Raw genomic sequence first — 20,680 nt, 5'->3', positions numbered from 1 at the left:
GTGGCTGACCTGGTGGGAGTGGCAATGGATTGAAAGTCCATTTTCATTGAACATGTCAGTGATTGAAAGTCCCGATTCACTGATGACCACAGAGTCCTCTGTTGACTGGGGGTAGGTTGGTTGGTCGTCGATTGTCTCTTCCTCCGACTGTTCCGGTTCGTCTATGTGCTGCAGCTTTGTCTGATCCATATGTTTCCTGCATGTTTGTCCATTTTTGAGCTTGACAACAAATACTCTGTTGCCCTCCTTGTCCATGACAGTACCAGCGATCCACTTGGGACCCTGACCATAATTCAGAACACATACAGGATCATTTACAGAAATATCGCGCGACACAGCTGCGCAATCGTGATACCCTTGCTGACTTTGTCTTCTATATTCAACATGATTATTCAAGTCAGGGTGTACTAGAGATAGCTTGGTCTTAAGACCTCTCTTCATCATTAGTTCAGCAGGCGAGAACTCGGTAAGTGTGTGTGGTCTTGTCCTGTAACTCAGCAATATGCATGACAGGCGGGTCTGCAGTGACCCTTGGGTTACTCGCTTCATACTCTGCTTTATGATTTGGACAGCACATTCTGCTTGCCCATTGGATGCAGGTTTGAATGGTGCTGACCTTACATGTTTGATACCATTGAGTTTCATGAACTCTTGAAACTCCTGACTGGTGAAGCACGATCCGTTGTCGCTAACAATGATGTCAGACAGAACATGTGTCGTGAACATGATACTCAGATTCTCAGTGGTATCTGTGGATGTGCTGGATGACATGACTATACATTCTATCTGTTGTGTATCTGTAAAGCATGCACTCCATGTTCCGCCACAAGGGAGCTCATTCCCTGAAGTCCCAAGAGATCCCAGCATCCCTTGGGAGCACTGTATATAAGCCAGCCCCGAAGGCCTGTTCCTTACTCTGGAGTGTCTTATTAAAGACAGAGGTCACTATTACTTTAACCTCCCTGTGTGCAGCCTCATCTGTGTTAGGAACACAATACTATCCATTTCGAATATGCATCCATCACAACTAAAAACATTTTCCCCAGGAAGAGACCTGCAAAGTCTATGTGGATCCTGGACCATGGTTTGGATGGCCACGACCACAGACTCAGCGGCGATTCCGCTGGTGCTTTGCTGAGCTGCATGCAAGTATTGCACTGATGCACACGATTCCAGCTCAGAGTCAATTCCCGGTCACCATACATGAGACCTGGCGATGGCTTTTATCATTACAATGCCGGGATGTGAGCTATATAGCTCATGTACAAATTTCTCTCTCCCTTTCTTGGGCATAACAACACGATTGCCCCACACAGTATACAATCCGACTGAATAAACACTTCGCCTTTGTGACGAATGTAAGGTTTGGTCTACTCGCACATTTTCTTGGGTATGGCAGACCAATCACCTTTGAGGATGCAACTCTTCACCGCCGATAAAATCGGGTCCTGGCTGGTCCAGGCCTTAACTTGTTGAGCCATGACATGGGTTCCTTCACTCTCAAAAGCATCCATAACTAACAATAGGTCCGCAGGTTATGGCGTTTCCACTCCGGTGTGGGCAACGGCCAAAGGCTCAAAGCCTCGGCACAATTCTCAGTGCCAGGTCTATGGCGAATGACATAATCATAAGCGGATAATGTCAGCGCCCACCTCTGGATGCGGGATGAAGCATTGGTATTGATACCTTTGTTTTCAGAGAACAGTGAAATGAGCGGCTTGTGATCTGTCTCCAGTTCAAACCGAAGACCAAACAGGTACTGATGCATCTTTTTAACCCCATGCACACAGGTTAGTGCTTCTTTCTCTACCATGCTGTAGGCTCTTTCCGCTTTAGACAAACTTTTTGAAGTTTGGTTCAACTGGTTGAAGTTTACCCGACTCATTAGCTTGTTGGAGTACGCAACCTATTCTATATGAACGAAGCATCACAGGCCAATACTAAACATTTACATGGGTCATAATGTACCAGCAGCTTGTTAGAGCAAAGCAGATTAGTGGTTTTCTCAAAAGCTCTGTCTTGAGATGCACCCCACACCCAGTTGTCGCCTTTTCTTAGCAGCATGTGCAATGGTTCTAATAAGGTGCTCAATTTAGGTAGGAAGTTACCGAAGTAGTTGAGTAGACCCAGGAACGAACGCAGCTCCGTCATGTTCTGCGGCTTGGGTGCATTCTTGATGGCCTTGATTTTCGCGTCCGTGGGCCTGATGCCATCAGCAGCAATTTTCCTCCCCAGGAATTCGACCTCCGGTGCCATGAAGATGCAATTCGAGCGTTTCAGTCTGAGTCCCACTTTGTTCAGACGATATAGAACCCCTTCCAGGTTGTTCAGATGTTCCTTGGAGTCACGACCTGTGATCAGGATGTCATCTTGGAACACGACGGTTCTGGGAACGGACATCAGTAGACTCTCCATGTTCCTCTGAAATATTGCTGCAGCCGAGCGAATTCCAAAAGGGCACCTGTGATAAATAAACAGTCCTTTGTGCATGTTAATGCACGTAAGTCTCTTCGATGCCTCGACCAGCTCCTGTGTCATGTAGGCTGACATCAAATCTAGTTTGGTGAACCATTTCCCCCCCCCCCCCCCCCCCCGGCTAGCAATGCAAACGAGTCATCAGCCTTCGGTAACGGGTTCTGATCCTGTTTCGAAACCTTGTTGATCATAGCCTTGTGACCTCCGCAGATTCTGACTGCCACCACTTTTCAGCACAGGAACAATGGGGCTGACCCATTCATTAAATTCAACCGGTGATATGACCCCTTCACACCGGAATCTGTCCAGTTCGATTTTGACCTTCTCCCTCATCATATATGGAACTGCCCGAGCTTTATGATGGACGGGTCTTGCATCCGAGTCCACGTGGATCTGCACCTTGGCTCCCGTAAAGTTGCCGATGCCTGGTTCGAACAGTGAGGGGAACTTGGTCAGTACTTGGGCACATGTATCTTTCTCCGATGACAACACCTTGATGTCGTTCCAATCTCATCTGATTTTTTTCAAGCCAGTTCCTGCAAAACAGATTTGGGCCATTGCCTGGGACAATCCATAGCGGTAACACGTGAACCGCACCGTCATTCGATGTTTAATTCTGGCACTGCCAATCACCATTCTGAGTTCTTTGGTGTACATGCAACTTGGCATTGACTGGACTCAGCCTGGGCCTCACAGCCTTAGTATCTCACAGCTTGTCGAATGCCCTCTGACTCATTATCAATTGACTCGCCCCTGTGTCCAGTTCCATCGATACCGGCACCCCATTAAATTTCACGTTGATCATTATCGGTTTGCTCTTAGTTAGGAACAAGTACAGGCCATACGCTTCCTCCTCTGGTATCTCGGATTGCGTATCCGGATCCGCGCTAGTCTGACCATCATCCTCCACGTGGTGTGTCGCAGCACGCTTGCTCATCTGCAGACACTTGCTCTGGAGAAGCTGTATTGCTTAAATCGGCACTGCTGGTGCCGGTGATTTCTCCCACAACGCCAACATAGAGAAATCAGATGCATTCCCGCTGGCGGACGTTGGGCAGCCACAGGTTTTGCGTACGCAGTCGGGTAGGCCCTGCCATGTGCCGCTCTGCCGAACGCCAAATCAATCATATTTACAGTACTTGCCAAGTTTCAATTTTTCACTGATATCTGCTTTAGACTTCTATCCGTCGTCATGCATGACTGAGCGATCGTGATGGCCCTGTTCAAGTCCAACGTTTCCACCGCCAGTAGTTTATGCAGGATCATCTCGTGGTTGATGCTGATTACAAAGAAGTCCCACAGCATGTCTGCCAACACAGCCCCGAACTTACACGGTCCCGCTAGATGTCTCAGGTCGGCAACGAATTCTGCCGCATTCTGGCCCTCTGTGCGAACGTGCGTATAAAATCTGTATCTCGAGATGATGGTGCCTTCGTCGGGCTTTAGGTGGTCCTGTACCAGTGTACATAATTCTTCATATGTCTTCTCTGTTGGACTCACAGGCAGGAGTAGATTCTTTATCAGACCATAAATTTTTTGACCGCAAACCGTGAGGAACACTGCCCGGCGCCGATCTGCGTCGCCGACCTCCTCCATTTTGTTGGCCATGATGAACTGGCTCAAACGGCTCACAAAGTCTGCCCAATCTTCTCCTTCCACGAATCGCTCCAACAATCCAATTGTGCTCATTTTTGCATGAAAAGGTTGTTGTTGCCTCGTCGCCAAATGTTGTGTATGTAATAACTGTTAGACTGAGTACTGTTTAACTCCAAGAGGTATGACCTTGGCTCTGCTTTATTAAGGCCCAAAGTGACTAATATACAAAAAGGCTGGTCTTTTATACTTGGACTGCACACACGTGCGTGCAGCCCAATGGCCTCCAACAGTGACGCCATCCAGTGGCTAGTGATCCCAAAAATACATACATGACAGCATTGTTCTTAATGTAGTTCTCCAAATTATTGTTTATTTTAATAGTGAATGTGCTTTCAATGCGTGGAGGACAGCATGTTGGTGTCTGATCCCACGCTGTATAACGTAACATCCATAGTTGGTACTTTTAATTGTGTGTCCATTATTTGTATATCTCCCATTCACCAAACAATCCTCTGAAACGTCAGAGGTACAGTGCATCAATGTTTCTCTACTCTCTCTCCCCTACTCATGACATTGTGGGGCGGCCTGAGATCGCTATGTGGGTGGGAGAGATCGGTGTGGGAGAGACTGGGGGGGTGAGAGACAAATTTTTATTAAAGTTAAAGATGATCTGTCAGCTCTGCCTACATACTGCCCACTGAAGATCAACTTAAAACCATCTTTTCCAGGACTGTCTGCAACTCCGGTGATATGTCGGTGGTCAGTCACGAATTTTGTAATTTTGGGTGGTATGTCAGCGGTCTGCGGTATGCATGCCATCTGGCGGTATGTCACTGATGAATTTTCCACCAGGCGGCATGTAGGTGTTTTTTGATGAAATTTGTGATTTTGGGTGGCATGCGGCAATATGTCGACCAATTTCGGCCCCATTGTGTGGAGAGGTGTTTCCTATCTTCACTCCTGAAAGGCCAGGCACTAATTTTTAGACTATACCCCCTAGTCCTAGGTCACGATTTCCCTTACCTCGACAGGTTTGGTGTGGCCAGGGCCGGTGGTGGGCCCCGACCTCGCTGCTGGTTCCAGCCCACTCTATGAAAGTATTTTGCTATAATTGAGCTTGTTCAGCCCGCCCAGCACGTTTGCCAGCCAATTAAAGGAAGCGGGTCTGATGACATAATTTGATGACGTGTCATCAGCAGGTTTCCTTAAAAGGACCGTGCGCAAATTTAGTTCAACAGTTGTGCTGTTAGTGTCCCACAGCATTGAGCAGCGAACATTGGCAAGTGGTGCACAGCTGCACCCAGGCTCTCCCATGACTCGCTCGATATGCTTATGGAGCGAGTCACAGCACGCAGAGAGGTCCTCTTCCCTTCCAATGGGCAGAAGAGACCTCCCCAGGAGAGCAACGCAACCTGCTTGCACATTACAGAGGAGGGTACAAGCAGGGATGCGGTCAGGAGGATCTAGGTCCAGTGCCACAAATGTTTCAATGATCTCAGTAGATCACAAAATAATACTGCAAAGTCACACTGAACCTCATCCTGCTGTGCCATTCATCACATCCCCATCACTCTGCCTTCCTTACCCTACTCCTGCACATCCTTACTCACACCAACTTACCTTGCACCTCCACCCATCCCTCTCTATCTACATAATCACTTCCCCATTTCACTAGCCACCACTCATACTCACCCTCTTCCTGGCCCAAACATGCACTTGTGTGTTTTAGCCAATGTTATGTGAAGTTTTGTTAATGTCGTGTCAAACATTGAAATCTTTATTTTCAACACTTTGCTTTCTTGGACACATTTGTGTACACCTTTGGAAGTGGTTTAGTGAGTTGCAGTGAATGGTGAGACATAACGGTAACCCCCTCAATGCTGATGAGTGTGAAAAGAATGGGTTGGGCATTGTCGGGATGCTTTATGTTGTTGATGTGGAGGGATACCAACCTGGCGCATCATGTGGCAGCCAGGATGTGCAGCGTCAGGTGAAGTAAATCTGACCATGGTGAGGCTATCACTGGCCTCCCGGACAGCAATGTGGTCGGGTGCTGATGCCCTCTGGATGTGCAGCATGAAGTGATTGCGGAGAAGTTTGCTGTGGTTATTGGTGTGCCTGGTGATGCTGGTGTTGGGGCTGATCGTGGTCAGATTCTGAGGACCAAGGTGACAGAGTGTAAATGGTTCCCATGCTGATGGACTACATAGCAACTGAAGTTGAGATGACAGAAGTTATCAGTCAAAGGTGAGAGAGGTTGCTACAATGTTGTGACCGTGACTGCAGAGTTTTCTCAAAAGACTTGCTGCCTGTGTAAAGCTCAATCTATGCTCCAAAGGGCAAAACCAAGAGTCCCTCGGGGTTTGGAAAGTGAGCAGTTATAAAGTGGGAGCTTTTGTACCAGTTTTCAAGCTGTCAGCAATCGGATGCTTCAATGGCCATGCAATCTCCTCCTCAGATGAACAGACGGGGTCCAGGAGCAGCGTGAAAGCCATGTGCGACCTGTTAAAGTCGAAAGATAAGTAAAAATTCACCATGTAAGGGCTTCTAAACAAGCCAATAATTGCTTCAGTTGCCTTGCCGGCCGCTGCCAGTTGGTTCTGCTCAGCGCAGGCAGACCCGACATTGGCAAAGTGGAGTGTGCATGATTTTAAATTTAAATTAACAGCTGACCCGCCATCAATCCCGTCCACTGAGTGCAGGTAAAATTCCGGCTTAGACTCCCCAACCAGCGGAAATATCGAAGTACCCTATATGTTCCCCTTAATATCCAGAAAACTTTGTTCAAATCATTTAAATTCAGGGAATAAACCCCTAGTTTGTGTAACCTTGTGTAGTCTTTGATGATGTGCTGCAATTTTTAATTTTATTTGTTCTTGGGATGTGGGAACACCAGAAAGACACCATTTATTGTCCATTCCTAATTGCCCTGAGGACATTGAGAGTTAACCGCATCATGTGCGACTGTAGACCCAACCAGGTGGGAGTGGCAGGTTCTCTTCCCTGAAGGACTTTTGTGAACCAGTTGAGTTTTTACGACAATCCAGCAGCTTTGCTAGTCATTTTTCCTGTTAATAGCTCACAAATTATCAGATTTGTTTCACAACTTGCCATAACAGTACCATAGCCCGTGATTACTACATCTTGTGTTGCCTGGCATCATAAAGGGTGGTCTCAAAGTGCGTTCCTGGCAGTTCTGAACTCGATGACATCTGGTGGGCCCCCTTCCATGCCACTCAGACTTGATGCCTTGGCTGTTCTTTTCTTCTGCAGAAACAAAAGTTGGAACATTTACCCATTTTACTCATACACACACACACACACAATTGCCACAGAACCTTTTGGAGTAGTACAGGAGTGCAACAATAAATGTTTACTCACTCTTGGTGGCGCCACCACATCGTTCCATCATTTCCGACACTGATCTCCATCCCACACAATGTTGCCCATTGAGGACACGGCCTCACCAATCTCCCTTCAAAGACGTCTATATTGGGGTGGTGGGGGCTTGCCATGATCATCCCGGGTGAAGGCTTTCGAAGGGCGCTCCACCTCAGATACCAGTTCCTCCAGCTCCTCATTAAATCAGGGAGCTCTGAGCTCTGCATCAGACTTCTTGGAAGCTTTTTTTGCACTCATTGGGCCCAAGTTTCGGGTGGAGTTGCTCCTAGTTTTTTGGAGCAACTAGTTTAGTTTGGAGTATATTAGAAATTGCAAGTCTCGGATATTAGTTTGCTCCAGTTCTAGTGAGTTAGTTTAGGTTGGCTTTAGGTAAGGTATTTTTTTTCAAAAGTGGGTGTGTCCAGCCACTCAGGCCTGTTTTGCAAGTTTCGGCAGTGAAAACTTACTACAAACTAACTTAGGATGGAGTAAGTGTTCACTTTTGTAAGTTCTGAAAAACTTTACCTAGAGTTAAGTTTAGTGCAGGCACAGCCAGAGACGGCGGGTGGGAAGTATTAAACACAAAGAACACATCAACATCACAACAGCGGGGGGTAAGGGAAGTTAGAGGATTTTCCATAAACACCTTCACAACAACATTAAAGAAGCAAAGTACATTTAAAGCACTAAGCACTGAACAAAGCAGTACATTTAAAGCACTAAACATTAAACGAAGCACAAAAAGTAATAAGTAATTAATTAATAAAAAATAGAAGGAACCCTGCACCTAAAGCACCAAGACCAAAGTAATAAGTAATCAATCAATAAAAAATAGAAGTCCTACATTTATGTGAAGGGAAGGTGTCTCTGTCAGTGTCTCTCTATGTAGTGTCTCACTCTCTCTGTATCTGACAGTGAGGGGTGCGGGGGGGTGTGTGGAGGGGGGGGGGGGGGGTGGGGTGGTTGTCGGGGGGAGGGGTGGGTGTGGGGGGGAGTGTGTGTGTGTGTGGGGGGGGGGGGGGTGTGTGTGTGGGGGGTGTGTGTGTGTGTGTGGGGGGTGTGTGTGTGTGTGTGGGGGGGTGTGTGTGTGTGTGTGTGGGGGGGGTGTGTGTGTGTGTGTGGGGGGGGTGTGTGTGTGTGGGGGGGTGTGTGTGGGGGGGGGTGTGGGGGGGGGTGTGTGGGTAGGGTGTGTGTGGGGGGGGGGTGTGTGTGGGGGGGGGTGTGTGGGTAGGGTGCGTGTGGGGGGGTGGGGTGTGTGTGTGTGGGGGGGGTGGGGTGTATGTGTGTGGGGGGTGGGGTGTGTGTGGGGGGGTGGGGTGTGTGTGGGGGGGGTGGGGTGTGTGTGTGTGGGGGTGGGTGTGTGGGGGGGGGTGTGTGTGTGGGGTGTGGGGGGGGTGTGTGTGTGTGGGGTGTGGGGGGGGGTGTGTGTGTGTGGGTGTGGGGGGGGGGTGTGTGTGTGTGGGGTGTGGGGGGGGGGGTGTGTGTGTGGGGTGTGGGGGGGGTGGGGTGTGTGTGGGGCGTGTGTGTGTGGGGGGGGTGTGTGTGGGTGTGGGGGGGGGAGGGTGTGTGTGTGTGTGTGGGGGGATGGGTGTGGGGTGTGGGGGGGGATGGGTGGGGTGTGTGTGGGGACGGGGGGTGGGGGTGTGGGGTGGGGTGTGTGTGTGTGTGGGGGGGGGTGGGGGGGGTGTGTGTGTGTGTGGGGGGTGTGGGGTGGGATGTGTGTGGGGGGGGTGAGTGGGGTGTGTGTGTTGGGGGGTTGGGTGGGGTGTGTGTGGGGGGGGGTGAGGTGTGTGTGGGGGGGGTGAGGTGTGTGTGGGGGGGGGGGTGAGGTGTGGGGTGGGGGTGAGGTGTGTGTGTGTGTGTGGGTGGGGTGTGTGTGTGGGGGGTGGTGTGGGGTGAGGTGGGAGGGGTGTGTGTGGTGGGGGGGGTGTGGGTGGGGATGGGAGGGGGTGTGTGTGTTGGGGGGGGAATGAGAGGGGGTGTGTGGGTGGGAGGGGGGTGTGTGTGAGGGTGGGTGGGAGGGGGGGGTGTGTGTGGGGGGTGGGGGAGTGTGTGTAGAGGGTGTTGGGGAGAGGCTGGAAGGAGGCACCCCTGCTCTCTCCTCCGGCCCTTCGATCATTGAGTGCTCCCCAACCCACGCTCCTCCATCCCTGTTGCCTCGCTCCCCCCTCCATCTGTTGCCATGTTACCCATCTCCCCATCCCGGTACCCACACGCTCTCCCCCCCCGGTACCCACACGCTCTCCCCCCCGGTACCCACACGCTCTCCCCCCCGGTACCCACACGCTCTCCCCCCCCCGCCCCCCTCCCGGTACCCACACGCTCTCCGCCCCCCCCCCCCTCCCGGTACGGTACCCACACGCTCTTCCCCCCCCCCTCCCGGTACCCACACGCTCTTCTCCCTCCCCCCCCCCCCCCTCCCGGTACCCACATGCTCTTCCCCCTCCCCCCCCCCCTCCCGGTACCCACATGCTCTTCCCCCTCCCCCCCCCCCCCCCTCCCGGTACCCACATGCTCTTCCCCCCCCCCCCCCCTCCCGGTACCCACACGCTCTTCCCCCCCCCCCCCGCCCCCTCCCGGTACCCACACGCTCTCCCCCCCTCCCCCACCCTCCCGGTACACACACGCTCCCCCCCCCCGGTACCCACACGTTCCCCCCCCCCCCCGCCCCCTCCCGGTACCCACACGCTCTCCCCCCCCCCCCACCCTCCCGGTACACACACGCTCCCCCCCCCCCGGTACCCACACGTTCCCCCCCCCCCGGTACCCACACGTCCCCCCCCCTGGTACCCACACGTACCCGTCCCCCCGGTACCCACACGTTCCCCCCCGGTACCCACACGTTTCCCCCCCCCGGTATCCACGCTCTCTCTGCCCCCTTCCCAGGTATTCACGCTCTTCCCCCTCCCCCTCCCCCGGTACCCACGCTCTCCCGAGCCATTGCGCAGGCACGCATGCTCCGGCACGCATGCTCCAGCACGCCTGCGCAATGCTGCCGGATCTGAGGAGAAGGCATAATCCCTAGCCCCGCCCCCCTGCAGGCAGTCTCCTCCCCAGGGAGACTACGCTGCGCCACACCACTCCACACCATGGTCCAGGAGGACCGGAGAATTGCTGCAGAATATTCCGGCGCACCTTCGAGCCCAGGCAGGTCACGCAAGTCTCAGAGGTGCACCATTTTCACCAGATGCCGAAACTTAAGCCCATTATAACTTTCCTTGATGGATGGCTGACAATTTTGTTTCTCTCTCTCCAAAACTGACCTCTCTGCAACTGGCAGGTGCAATTGAGTTCACAGCTTTTATGAGCATGCGCAGCTGTGCAATCAGCCCCAATCACAGGCAAAGTGATGTAATTGGCAAATCTCGTTCATGCGTGGTGCACGACCTCCGATGTTTGCCGAGTCGAGATGCCTGTACCCACCGCCCACTGCTGCCGCCGCCTGCTCCCGCCCGCCGGTTCCCGCCGGTTCCCGCCGCCGACAGAACTGTGGCGAAACTCCCACCCGACTGGCGCCAGCGGCAGCGGGCAGCAAAAACTGAAGTTCCGCCCGGGGACCGCCGAAAAATGGGCGGGCCTTAGGGCTGAACAAGTTCGTGCCCAAAGTTTTTGTTTTAAATAATTAATTAAATTCCATTTTGATTAATTTTAAATATGATGGGGTAGAAATTGCCCCGTTTCAATGGTTTTTAACCGCAGCTGTGGTTGAGGTCGCTTCTTGAGTGAAACTCCACTCTTTGTTGTTTTATTTCATTCGGGTCCGGATGTCGCTCTTAATGGGGGCGGTGACTACATGAGAGGGACGGACATGCAGCAGTGGCAACACCCGAGGGGCGGAAGTTGGGTACAGTGTGGAGTGACCACCGCGATGACGTTATCACGGTGCCGCGTCGCCACAGCTCTCCCCTTCACTTAAAGGGGAGATCCTTTGCGATTTTAAAATTTCAGCCCACTGGGCCATCAGGGAGGGTTTAGTCCGGGCCAGCGGCTTGGCACCCAAGATGGGGTGCCAGGCTGCCTTTTTGCGGCCTGGCCAAACCTGGGGGCATAATTGTCAGGCCGACATGGCAGACAAAATAAAAACATGGCGGCAATGGCAATGCATCCTCCCCTTTAAGGGAAGCCGCACCACCGTTGCAGAAGTCTGCAGTCTCATGAAACCACTGGGAAAAAACAGGTTTTGGCACAGCCGGGCGGGCCGAAGATTTTCAGAGGGGAATGTCAGAGGGGTGGGGCACGGGATGGGGAGGGGGGGGGTGGTTAGATCGGCGGTGCACACTGTGATGATGCACTTAGCATGGATCGGCAGTAGCGGAGCAGTATGGGCGGGATCGGGGAACCGCCGGGAAACCTCAGAAGGGCAATTGGACTTTCAGCGGCCATTCCACAAAAAGTCAGTGGCCACTCCACTCCGCAGCGTGGCCGCCGATTTGCGGTGGTAACAGACCTTAAAGAGAGGGGTAATTTCAGCCCTGTAATATTTTTTAAAAATTATTTTAAGTGTTTGTGTGTTTTTGGGGGTATTCCCATTTATACTTATGGTGATTCCATACATACGGAACTAATCACCAGTATGAATGGGAATTCCCCTACTTTAATTGGTTGGGTCGGCCCGTGTGATCCCAGGGATGCTTACGAAGTGCTCGTGTCCCTGGAATACATGGGCCTCTAAGCAGGCCTTCACGTAAAGGGCCAGGACCACAAGTCTCTGAAGCTCCTGGACCACCAGGTAATTTGTAGAAATTTTTCAGGTTGGAGGCATCTGCCTGTGAGAAGACTCCGATCTCAATTTCTGGGCCATAATTTTTTGGCAATGTCATTATCACATTGCTCTTTTTAGGACCTTGCTCTGCACAACTTGGCTGCCGTGTTTCATACATTACAACAGTGATTACACTTCAAAAAGTATTTAATTGGTTGTAAAACCTTTGAGACATCCTGAGGTTGTGAAAGGCACTATATGAATGCAAGTATTTTTTTTCATTAATAACGGCAGAACTTTAACATTTGTTTTTTGACCAGCAATGTGCAGAATGTTAATGTGGGAAGCAGAACAGTTATTCTCTTTTTGAGCGTTGCGGATTCAAATAGGCTCAGGCCACCCTCAGAACTGCACCTTTTGCTGCACCAGATTGAATTGTTCCGTTTCCCACATCACCCATCCCAATGGTCTCTCTAAGGAAATATGTTGGCATGTGTGATGTGCAACAAACAAATCGACCCCACTCATACTTCTCAGAATAAGCAGTGGTGGTTACCTTTCAAGCTTAGAGTGTTGCAATGGATGCACGTCATGTGTCACATTGCACTTATTTGCCTGCATGCATTTTGCGTATTGGAGGAAACTGGATTAAACATAGAAACATAGAAAATAGGTGCAGGAGTAGGCCATTCGGCCCTTCGAGCCTGCATCACCATTCAATAAGATCATGGCTGATCATTCACCTCAGTACCCCTTTCCCGTCTTCTCTCCATATCCCTTGATCCCTTTAGCCGTAAGGGCCATATCTAACTCCATCTTGAATATATCCAATGAACTGGCATCAACAATTCTCTGCGGTAGAGAATTCAACAGGTTAACAACTCTCTGGAGTGAAGAAGTTTCTCCTCATCTCAGTCCTAAATGGCTTACCCCTTATCCTTAGATTATGTACCCTGGTTCAGGACTTCCCCAATATCAGAAACATTCTTCCTGCATCTAACCTGTCCAGTCCTGTCAGAATTTTATGTGTTTCTATGAGATCCCCTCTCATCCTTCTAAACTCCAGTGAATCCAGTCAATCCAGTCTCTCCTCATATGTCAGTCCTGCCATCCCAGGAATCAGTTTGGTGAACCTTCGCTGCACTCCCTCAATAGCAAGAACGTCCTTCCTCTGATTAGGAGACCAAAACTGAACACAATATTCCAGGTGAGGCCTCACTAAGGCCCTGTACAACTGTATTAAGACCTTCCTGCTCCTATACTCAAATCCCCTAGCTATGAAGGCCAATATACAATTTGTCTTCTTCACTGCCTGCTGTACCTGCATACCAACTTTCAATGACTGATGTATCATGACACCCAGGTCTCGTTGCACCTCCCCTTTTCCTAATCTGCCGCCATTCAGATAATATTCTCCCTTCGTGTTTTTGCCACCAGAATGGATAACTTCCACATTTATCCACATTATACTGCATCTGCCACATGTTTGCCCACTCACCTAATCTGTCTGAGTCACCCTGCAGCCTCTTAGCGTCCTCCTCACAACTCACACCGTCACCCAGCTTAGTATCATCTGCAAACTTGGAGATATTACACTCAATTCCCTCATCCAAATCATTAATGTATATTGTAAATAGCTGAGCCCTGCAGCACCCCACTAGTCACTGCCTGCCATTCTGAAAAGGACCCATTTATCCCGACTCTCTGCTTCCTATCTGCCAACCAGTTCTCTATCCACGTCAGTACACTACCCCCAATACCATGTGCTTTAATTTTGCACATCAATCTCTTGTGTGGGACCTTGTCAAGCCTTTTGAAAGTCCAAATACACCACATCCACTGGTTCTCCCTTGTCCACTCTACCAGTTACATCCTCAAAAAATTGTAGAAGATTTGTCAAGCAGGATTTCCCTTTCATAAATCCATGCTGACTTGGACCGATCCCGCCACTTCTTTCCAAATGTGCTGCTATTTCATCTTTAATAATTGATTCCAACATTTTCCCCATTACCGATGTCAGGCTAACCGTTCTATAATTACTCGTTTTCTCTCTTCCTTCCTTTCGTAAAAAGTGGTGTTACCCTCCAGTCCATAGGAACTGATCCAGAGTCGATAGACTGTTGGAAAATGATCACCAATGCATCTACTATTTCTAGGGCTACTTCCTTAAGTACTCTGGGATGCAGGCCATCAGGCCCAGGGGATTTATCGTCCTTTAATCCCATCAATTTCCCGAACACAATTTCCCGACTAATAAGGATTTCCTTCAGTTCCTCCTTCTCACTAGACCCTCAGTCCCCGAGTATTTCCGAAAGGTTATTTGTGTCTTCTTTTGTGAAGACAGAACCAAAGTATTTGTTCAACTGGTCCACCATTTCTTTGTTCCCCATTATAAATTCACCTGAATCTGACTGCAAGGGACCTACGTTTATTTTCACTAATCTTATTCTCTTCACAAATCTACAGAAGCTTTTGCAGTCAGTTTTTATGTTCCCAGCATGCTTCCTCTCATACTCTATTTCCCCCCCTCCTAATTAAACCCTTTGTCCTCCTCTGCTGTATTACAAAATTCTCCCAGTCCTCAGGTTTGCTGCTTTTTCTGGCCAATTTATATGCCTCTTCCTTGGCTTTAACACTATCCTTAATTTCCCTTGTTAGCCACGGTTGAACCACTTCCCCGTTTTATTTTTATTCCAGACAGGAATGTACAATTATTAAAGTTCATCCATGTGATCTTTAAATGTTTGCCATTGCATATCCTCCATCAACCTTTAAGTATCACTCACCAGTCTATTCTAGCCAATTCGCGCCTCATACCGTCAAAGTTACCTTTCCTTAAGTTCAGGACCCTAGTCTCTGAATTAACTGTGTCACTCTCCATCTTAATAAAGAATTCTACCATATTATGGTCACTCTTCCCCAATGGGCCTTGCACAACAAGATTGCTAATTAGTCCCTTCTCATTACACATCACCCAGTCTAGGATTGCCAGCCCTCTAGTTGGTTCCTAATCTATTGGTCTAGAAAATCATCCCTAATACACTCCAGGAAATCCTCCTCTACCGCATTGCTACCATTTTGGTTAACCCAATCAATAGAGCCGGCCATGATAACTGCTGTACCTTTATTGCACGCATCCCTAATTTCTTGTTTGATGCTGTCCCCAACCTCACTACAACTGTTTGGTGGTCTGTATACAACTCCCACTAGCGTTTTCTGTCCTTTGGTATTCCGTAGCTCCACCCACACCGATTCCACATCATCCAGGCTAATGTCCTTTCTTACTATTGCATTAATTTCCTCTTTAACCAGCAATGCCATCCCACCTCCTTTTCCTTTCTGTCTATCCTTCCTAAATGTTGAGTACCCCTGGATGTTGAGTTCCCAGCCTTGGTCACCCTGGAGTCATGTCTCCGTGATGCCAATTACATCATACCCATTAACTGCTATCTGCGCAGTTAATTCGAATACTCATCGTATTGAGGCACAGAGCCTTCAGGCTTGTCTTTTTAACATACGTTGCCTCTTTTGAATTTTGCTGTAATGTGGCTTTTTGCTTTTTGCCTTAGGTTTCTCTGCCCTCTACTTTTACTTTTCTTCTTTCTATCTTTTGTTTCTGCCCCCATTCTACTTCCCTCTGTCTCCCTGCATAGGTTCTCATCCCCCTGCCATATTAGTTTAACCCCTCCCCAACAGCACTAGCAAACATCCCCACTAGGACATTAGTTCCGGTCCTGCCCAGGTGCAGACTGTCCGGTTTGTACTGGTCCCACCTCTCCCAGAACCGGTTCCAATGTCCCAGGAATTTGAATCCCTCCCCTCTGCACCACTCCTCAAGCCACGTATTCATTTGAGCTAACCTGCGATTCCTACTCTGACTAGCACGTGGCACTGGTAGCAATCCTGAGATTACTACTTTTGAGGTCCTACTTTTTAATTTAGCTCCTAGCTCCCTAAATTCGTTTTGTCGGACCTCATCCTGTTTTTTTTACCTATATTGTTGGTGCCTATATGCACCACGACAACTGGCTGTTCACCCTCCCCCTTCAAAATGCCCTGCACCCGCTCCGAGACATCCCTGATTCTTGCACCAGGGAGGCAACATACCATCCTGGAGTCTCGGTTGCGGCCGCAGAAACGTCTGTCTATTCCCCTTACAATAGAATCCCCGACCACTCTCGCTCTCCCACTCTCTTTCCTGCCCTCCTGTGCAGCAGCGCCATCCACAGTGCCATGAACTTGGCTGCTGCTGCTGTCCCCTGATGAGTCATCCCCCTCAACAGTACCCAAAGCGGTATATCTGTTTTGCAGGGGGATGACTGCAGGAGACCCCTGCACTACCTTCCTTCCACTGCTCTTCCTGTTGGTCACCCATCCCCTATCTGGCTGTGTACCCTTTACCTGCGGTGTGGCCAACTCGCTAAGCGTGCTTATTCACGACATCCTCAGCATCGTGGATGCTCCAGAGTAAATCCACCCGCAGCTCCAGTGTCAGGTGCTGTAGGCGGATGCACTTCCCGCATATGTAGTCGTCAGGGACACTGGATGCGTCCCTGACTTCCCACATAGCACAGGAGGAGCATAACACGTGTCCGAGCTCTCCTGCCATGACTGAACCCTTAGATTAAATTAATTTGCCAACAACAATGCTAAAAGGTTACCTGCTGATAAAGAAAAGAAAAAGAAAAACTACTCACCAATCACTTACCCACTTGGTTGTGATGTCATCCTTCTATTTCTTTCTATTTTTTTTTTGCCTTCACTCCCTGCAGCTGCACCGGCTGGCCTTTTAAAGGCCTCCCCATGCTGCCGCTCCGCCTCCTTGAACTCCTGCTGGCTCCCGACGACTGTCGGGCCTTTTATAAGCCTCCCCATGCTGCCGCTCCGCCTCCTTGAACTCCTGCTGGCTCCCGACGACTGTCGGGCCTTTTATAAGCCTCCCCATGCTGCCGCTCCGCCTCCTTGAACTCCTGCTGGCTCCCGACGACTGTCGGGCCTTTTATAGACCTCCCCACGCTGCCGCTCCGCCTCCTCGAACTCCCGCTGGCTCCCGACGACTGTTGGGCCTTTTATAAGCCTCCCCACGCTGCCGCTCTGCCTCCTCGAACTCCTGCTGGCTCCCAACAACTGTTGGGCCTTTTATAAGCCTCCCCACGTTGCCGCTCTGCCTCCTCGAACTCCCGCTGCCTCCCGACGACTGTTGGGCCTTTTATAAGCCTCCCCATGTTGCCGCTCTGCCTCCTCGAACTCCCGCTGCCTCCCGACGACTGTTGGGCCTTTTATAATTTACTATATAGTTTACTTTATCCTGTCTCACACACTTAAATCTGCTTTCCAAATGGGTCTTCTGATCTGAGGGGGTCTAAATCGCACCAATGCATATGTAGAATCATACAGCACAGAAGGAGGCCATTTAGCCCATCATGCCTGTGCCGGCTCTTTGAAAGAGCCATCCAATTAGTCCCACTTACTTGCTCTTTTCCCCACAGCCCTGTAAATTTCTCCTTTTCAGGTATTTATCCAGTTCCCTTTTGAAAGTTACTATTGAATCCACTTCCACCACCCTTTCAGCAGTGCATTTCAGATCGTAACAACTCGCTGCATCATAACAACTTGCTGCGTACAAAAAATTCTCCACATCTCCAATCTGGCTCTTTTACCAATTACCTTAAATCTTTGTCCTCTGGTTCCCGACCCTCCTGCCACTGGAAACAGTTCATCCCTATTCTATCAAAATCCCCCAACATTTTTGAACACCTTTATTAAATCTCCCCTTAACCTTCTCTGCTCTATACATTGCTTTAACAATATAAGTCATGTTGTCCATATCATGGAACAGTTGATTTTTGAGATGTTTTGCTGGGGTCAACACATCACAACCCCAACTTGAAGATATCTACTTAAGTGCTGCAGCTGAAGACAGACTGGTAGAATTGGAGTATGATTTAACTTTACGCGAGGAACTTCACACCAACTTTGATGTAATTATTTATTTAAATTCAGCACAAAAATTATGACAGTTGTATGTTAGGGGGCCATGTTCAATTGGAACTTGTTTGATTCTGCCCAAATTTACTTGCTTCAGATCTTTACAATAGATAGAGAGGGGACATGTGCTGCAGTTTTGAGAATTGGTAGATAATTCCAGCTGACAGCAGCATAGTGCATGTGGCAAGTTGATAGCTCTCATTATGCACTGATCTGGTGTTGTGCACATGTCAATCAGGTAGGCAGGAGATGTGTTATTTCTGTACTTGTGAACAAGTGCAGCTGGATGACGTGTTCTGAAAGAACAAAACTATTATTAGATCACATCGAAGCATCCTTTTTTTTATATTTTCCAGCCTTTAAAACATGTTGATGTCTCGAGTGGAGTGAGATCTTCGCCCCGAAATCCCACAATATAACGAGTCCACTCTTTCAACATCTGATGATTATAATCTGTTCTGTTTCTCTCTTTCTCACTTCATTTTTCATCCTGAAAGGTTGTTTGGTTACTGCATAATTCCAGTCCTCAATACTGTGTAGAAATTCATTGAGGATGCCTTGCGTCTTTCTCAGCTTCTAACTAAGTTACTCTCTATAAAAGCATACCATACGTACAAGTATAATTCTGACCCGAGCACACAATTTCAGTGTAACTTGTTCCATTCATTCTTAAAGCGTAGAACTCCAGAAGCAAGTGTAAAATGTGTCCTATTTATTATTTAAAAAAAATAATAATCAGCTCATTAACTTTATTGATCCTCTGTCAGGTTTTATATGGTGATAGCTGAATGTCTCAATAATAAAATCACTTGCTACATAATCTATTTTAATTGATATTTTTGTTCTATTGCAACTTGTTTTCCTGTTTGCATTTCTGTTGAATTGCTTTGCTTCTTGCAGTGAAGATGTCAGTGCTTTAGAATGGAAGACCTTTTTCCATTCTGGTATCCAAGAACTAAATTGCTCTCTTCCTTACTTTAAACAAAATGTATGGGGTGTCAGCCATGGCACAATGGAGAACACCAGCGGCAGGTCGGAGCCATAAAAGGAGAGGCGAGCAGCGGCCTGGGAGCAGCGTGGAGGCATGCCACTTCAGGCAACAGCATGAGCTGCGACGGCAGCGAAGAGTGACGTCATCAAGGTCCAGGTCGGTGATTGGAGTGTGTGCAGATACAGCAGGAGCGGCGAGGTCGAGGCGAAGGAGCGGTGAGAGACTGTGGAGGGACGTGATCGGGGCCCAGGAGAGGCGTGAGTTTGGGGCCAGGGGCCCAGGGGCAGCACGGGCCAGCCCACACTGCGATATGTGTGCGCACTAGGTCCGTGCAGCAGAGCAGGTCTCCAGTCGTCTTGGGAAATCCTTGCCACTGGACCAAGATCTAGCTCTGTCAAGCCCGTGTGGTGACTGGTATGCAACGGCCACCACACGTCAAAAAAATCCACGCATTGGCATCTTCCACCCTTCAGGATGTAGTTCAGGACCTGGAATATTAGGTCCTTCATTGGAACACCTGTGAATTTATCCTTTTTTGGTGTGGAAGCAAGTCATCCTCGTTTCGAGGTACTGCCTATAATGATGATGGTAGGTTGTGGGTTCAAGTCCCACTGCAGAGACTTGAGCACAAAAATTAGGACTATTGCTCCCGGTGCCAGTACTGAGGGAGCGCAGCACTGTTGCAGGTGCTGCCTTTCGGATGAGATGTTAAATAGAGGCCCTGTCTGCCCTCTTAGGCAAATGTAAAAGATCCCATGGCTTCTATTTCTCCTGGTGTCCTGGGCCAATATTTATCCCTCAACCAACATCACTAAAAACAGATATTGTGGTCATTATCAAATTGCTCTTTGCGGAATTTTGCTGTGCACAAATTGACTGCTGCGTTTTTTACATTGCAAAATCGGCTGTATAGTACTTTGAAATGTCCTGAGGTTGTGAAAGGCACTATATAAATGCAAATCAATCTTTCTTTCATATAAGTACCACATTTTACCGGCGTGTTATTTTTGTGCTGAAGTTGGTGAAACTTAGGAACTTCACTCCTCTCACCTCCCCTAAGTGTCGGCATCAAGCATTGTCACATACAGGGTAGCACCATCAGATACAGAATCAAAAAGCTTGGGCCCCATTTTAACCGCTGCTCCACCTGCGCCTGATGAGTATGCAAGGGGTTAAATATTGGCGTGACACTCAAACTTGCGACCGCCTCATTTTAGTGGTTGTGTTATGGCAGTGTGTGAGACCCATCCCTATCAGGCATGGACTTCATTGACATGCAAAAGCCAAGGTTTGGTGGTGTCATTCGGACCCAATGCCATTTTAAACCTGGGCCTCATGGCTTGCACACGTACCGATCCCGTCCAGGGGAATCTGGCCAAGTGAGAAGGCTCCCGGGGCCAAAAGAGGCCTGATCATATAAAAAAAAAAGTTTTAATTCATTGAATATGGGCTAGGAGGAGCAGGCCCTACATGGAAACTTTGAGCCTCCACTTGCCCAATCCCCGATCACATACGGCTCTCCCTCCCCCCCGCCAAGGTCGCCTCAC

At 49.3% G+C, this 20,680-nt stretch overlaps 1 protein-coding gene across 3 annotated transcripts in view; it reads left to right on the top strand.

Moving 5' to 3' along the window:
* Positions 1-20,680, top strand: part of znf407 (zinc finger protein 407) — a 732,915-nt gene that overhangs the window by 651,800 nt on the left and 60,435 nt on the right. The window contains exon 10 of one of the 3 annotated variants that reach the window (XM_070888609.1): positions 18,499-18,562. The exons of the other annotated variants lie outside the window; for them this stretch is intronic. Coding sequence (XP_070744710.1) covers positions 18,499-18,515 — 17 coding nt within the window. The 3' untranslated portion in view covers positions 18,516-18,562. Of the gene's footprint in view, positions 1-18,498; positions 18,563-20,680 lie in introns of those variants that run through there. 3 annotated transcript variants of the gene reach the window in all.

The sequence above is a fragment of the Pristiophorus japonicus genome, chromosome 1 (assembly GCF_044704955.1).
Source record: "Pristiophorus japonicus isolate sPriJap1 chromosome 1, sPriJap1.hap1, whole genome shotgun sequence".
Taxonomy (NCBI): Eukaryota; Metazoa; Chordata; class Chondrichthyes; family Pristiophoridae; genus Pristiophorus; species Pristiophorus japonicus.
The sequence above is the reverse complement of the archived record's forward strand: the minus strand, read 5'-3'. Positions and strand labels throughout refer to the sequence as shown.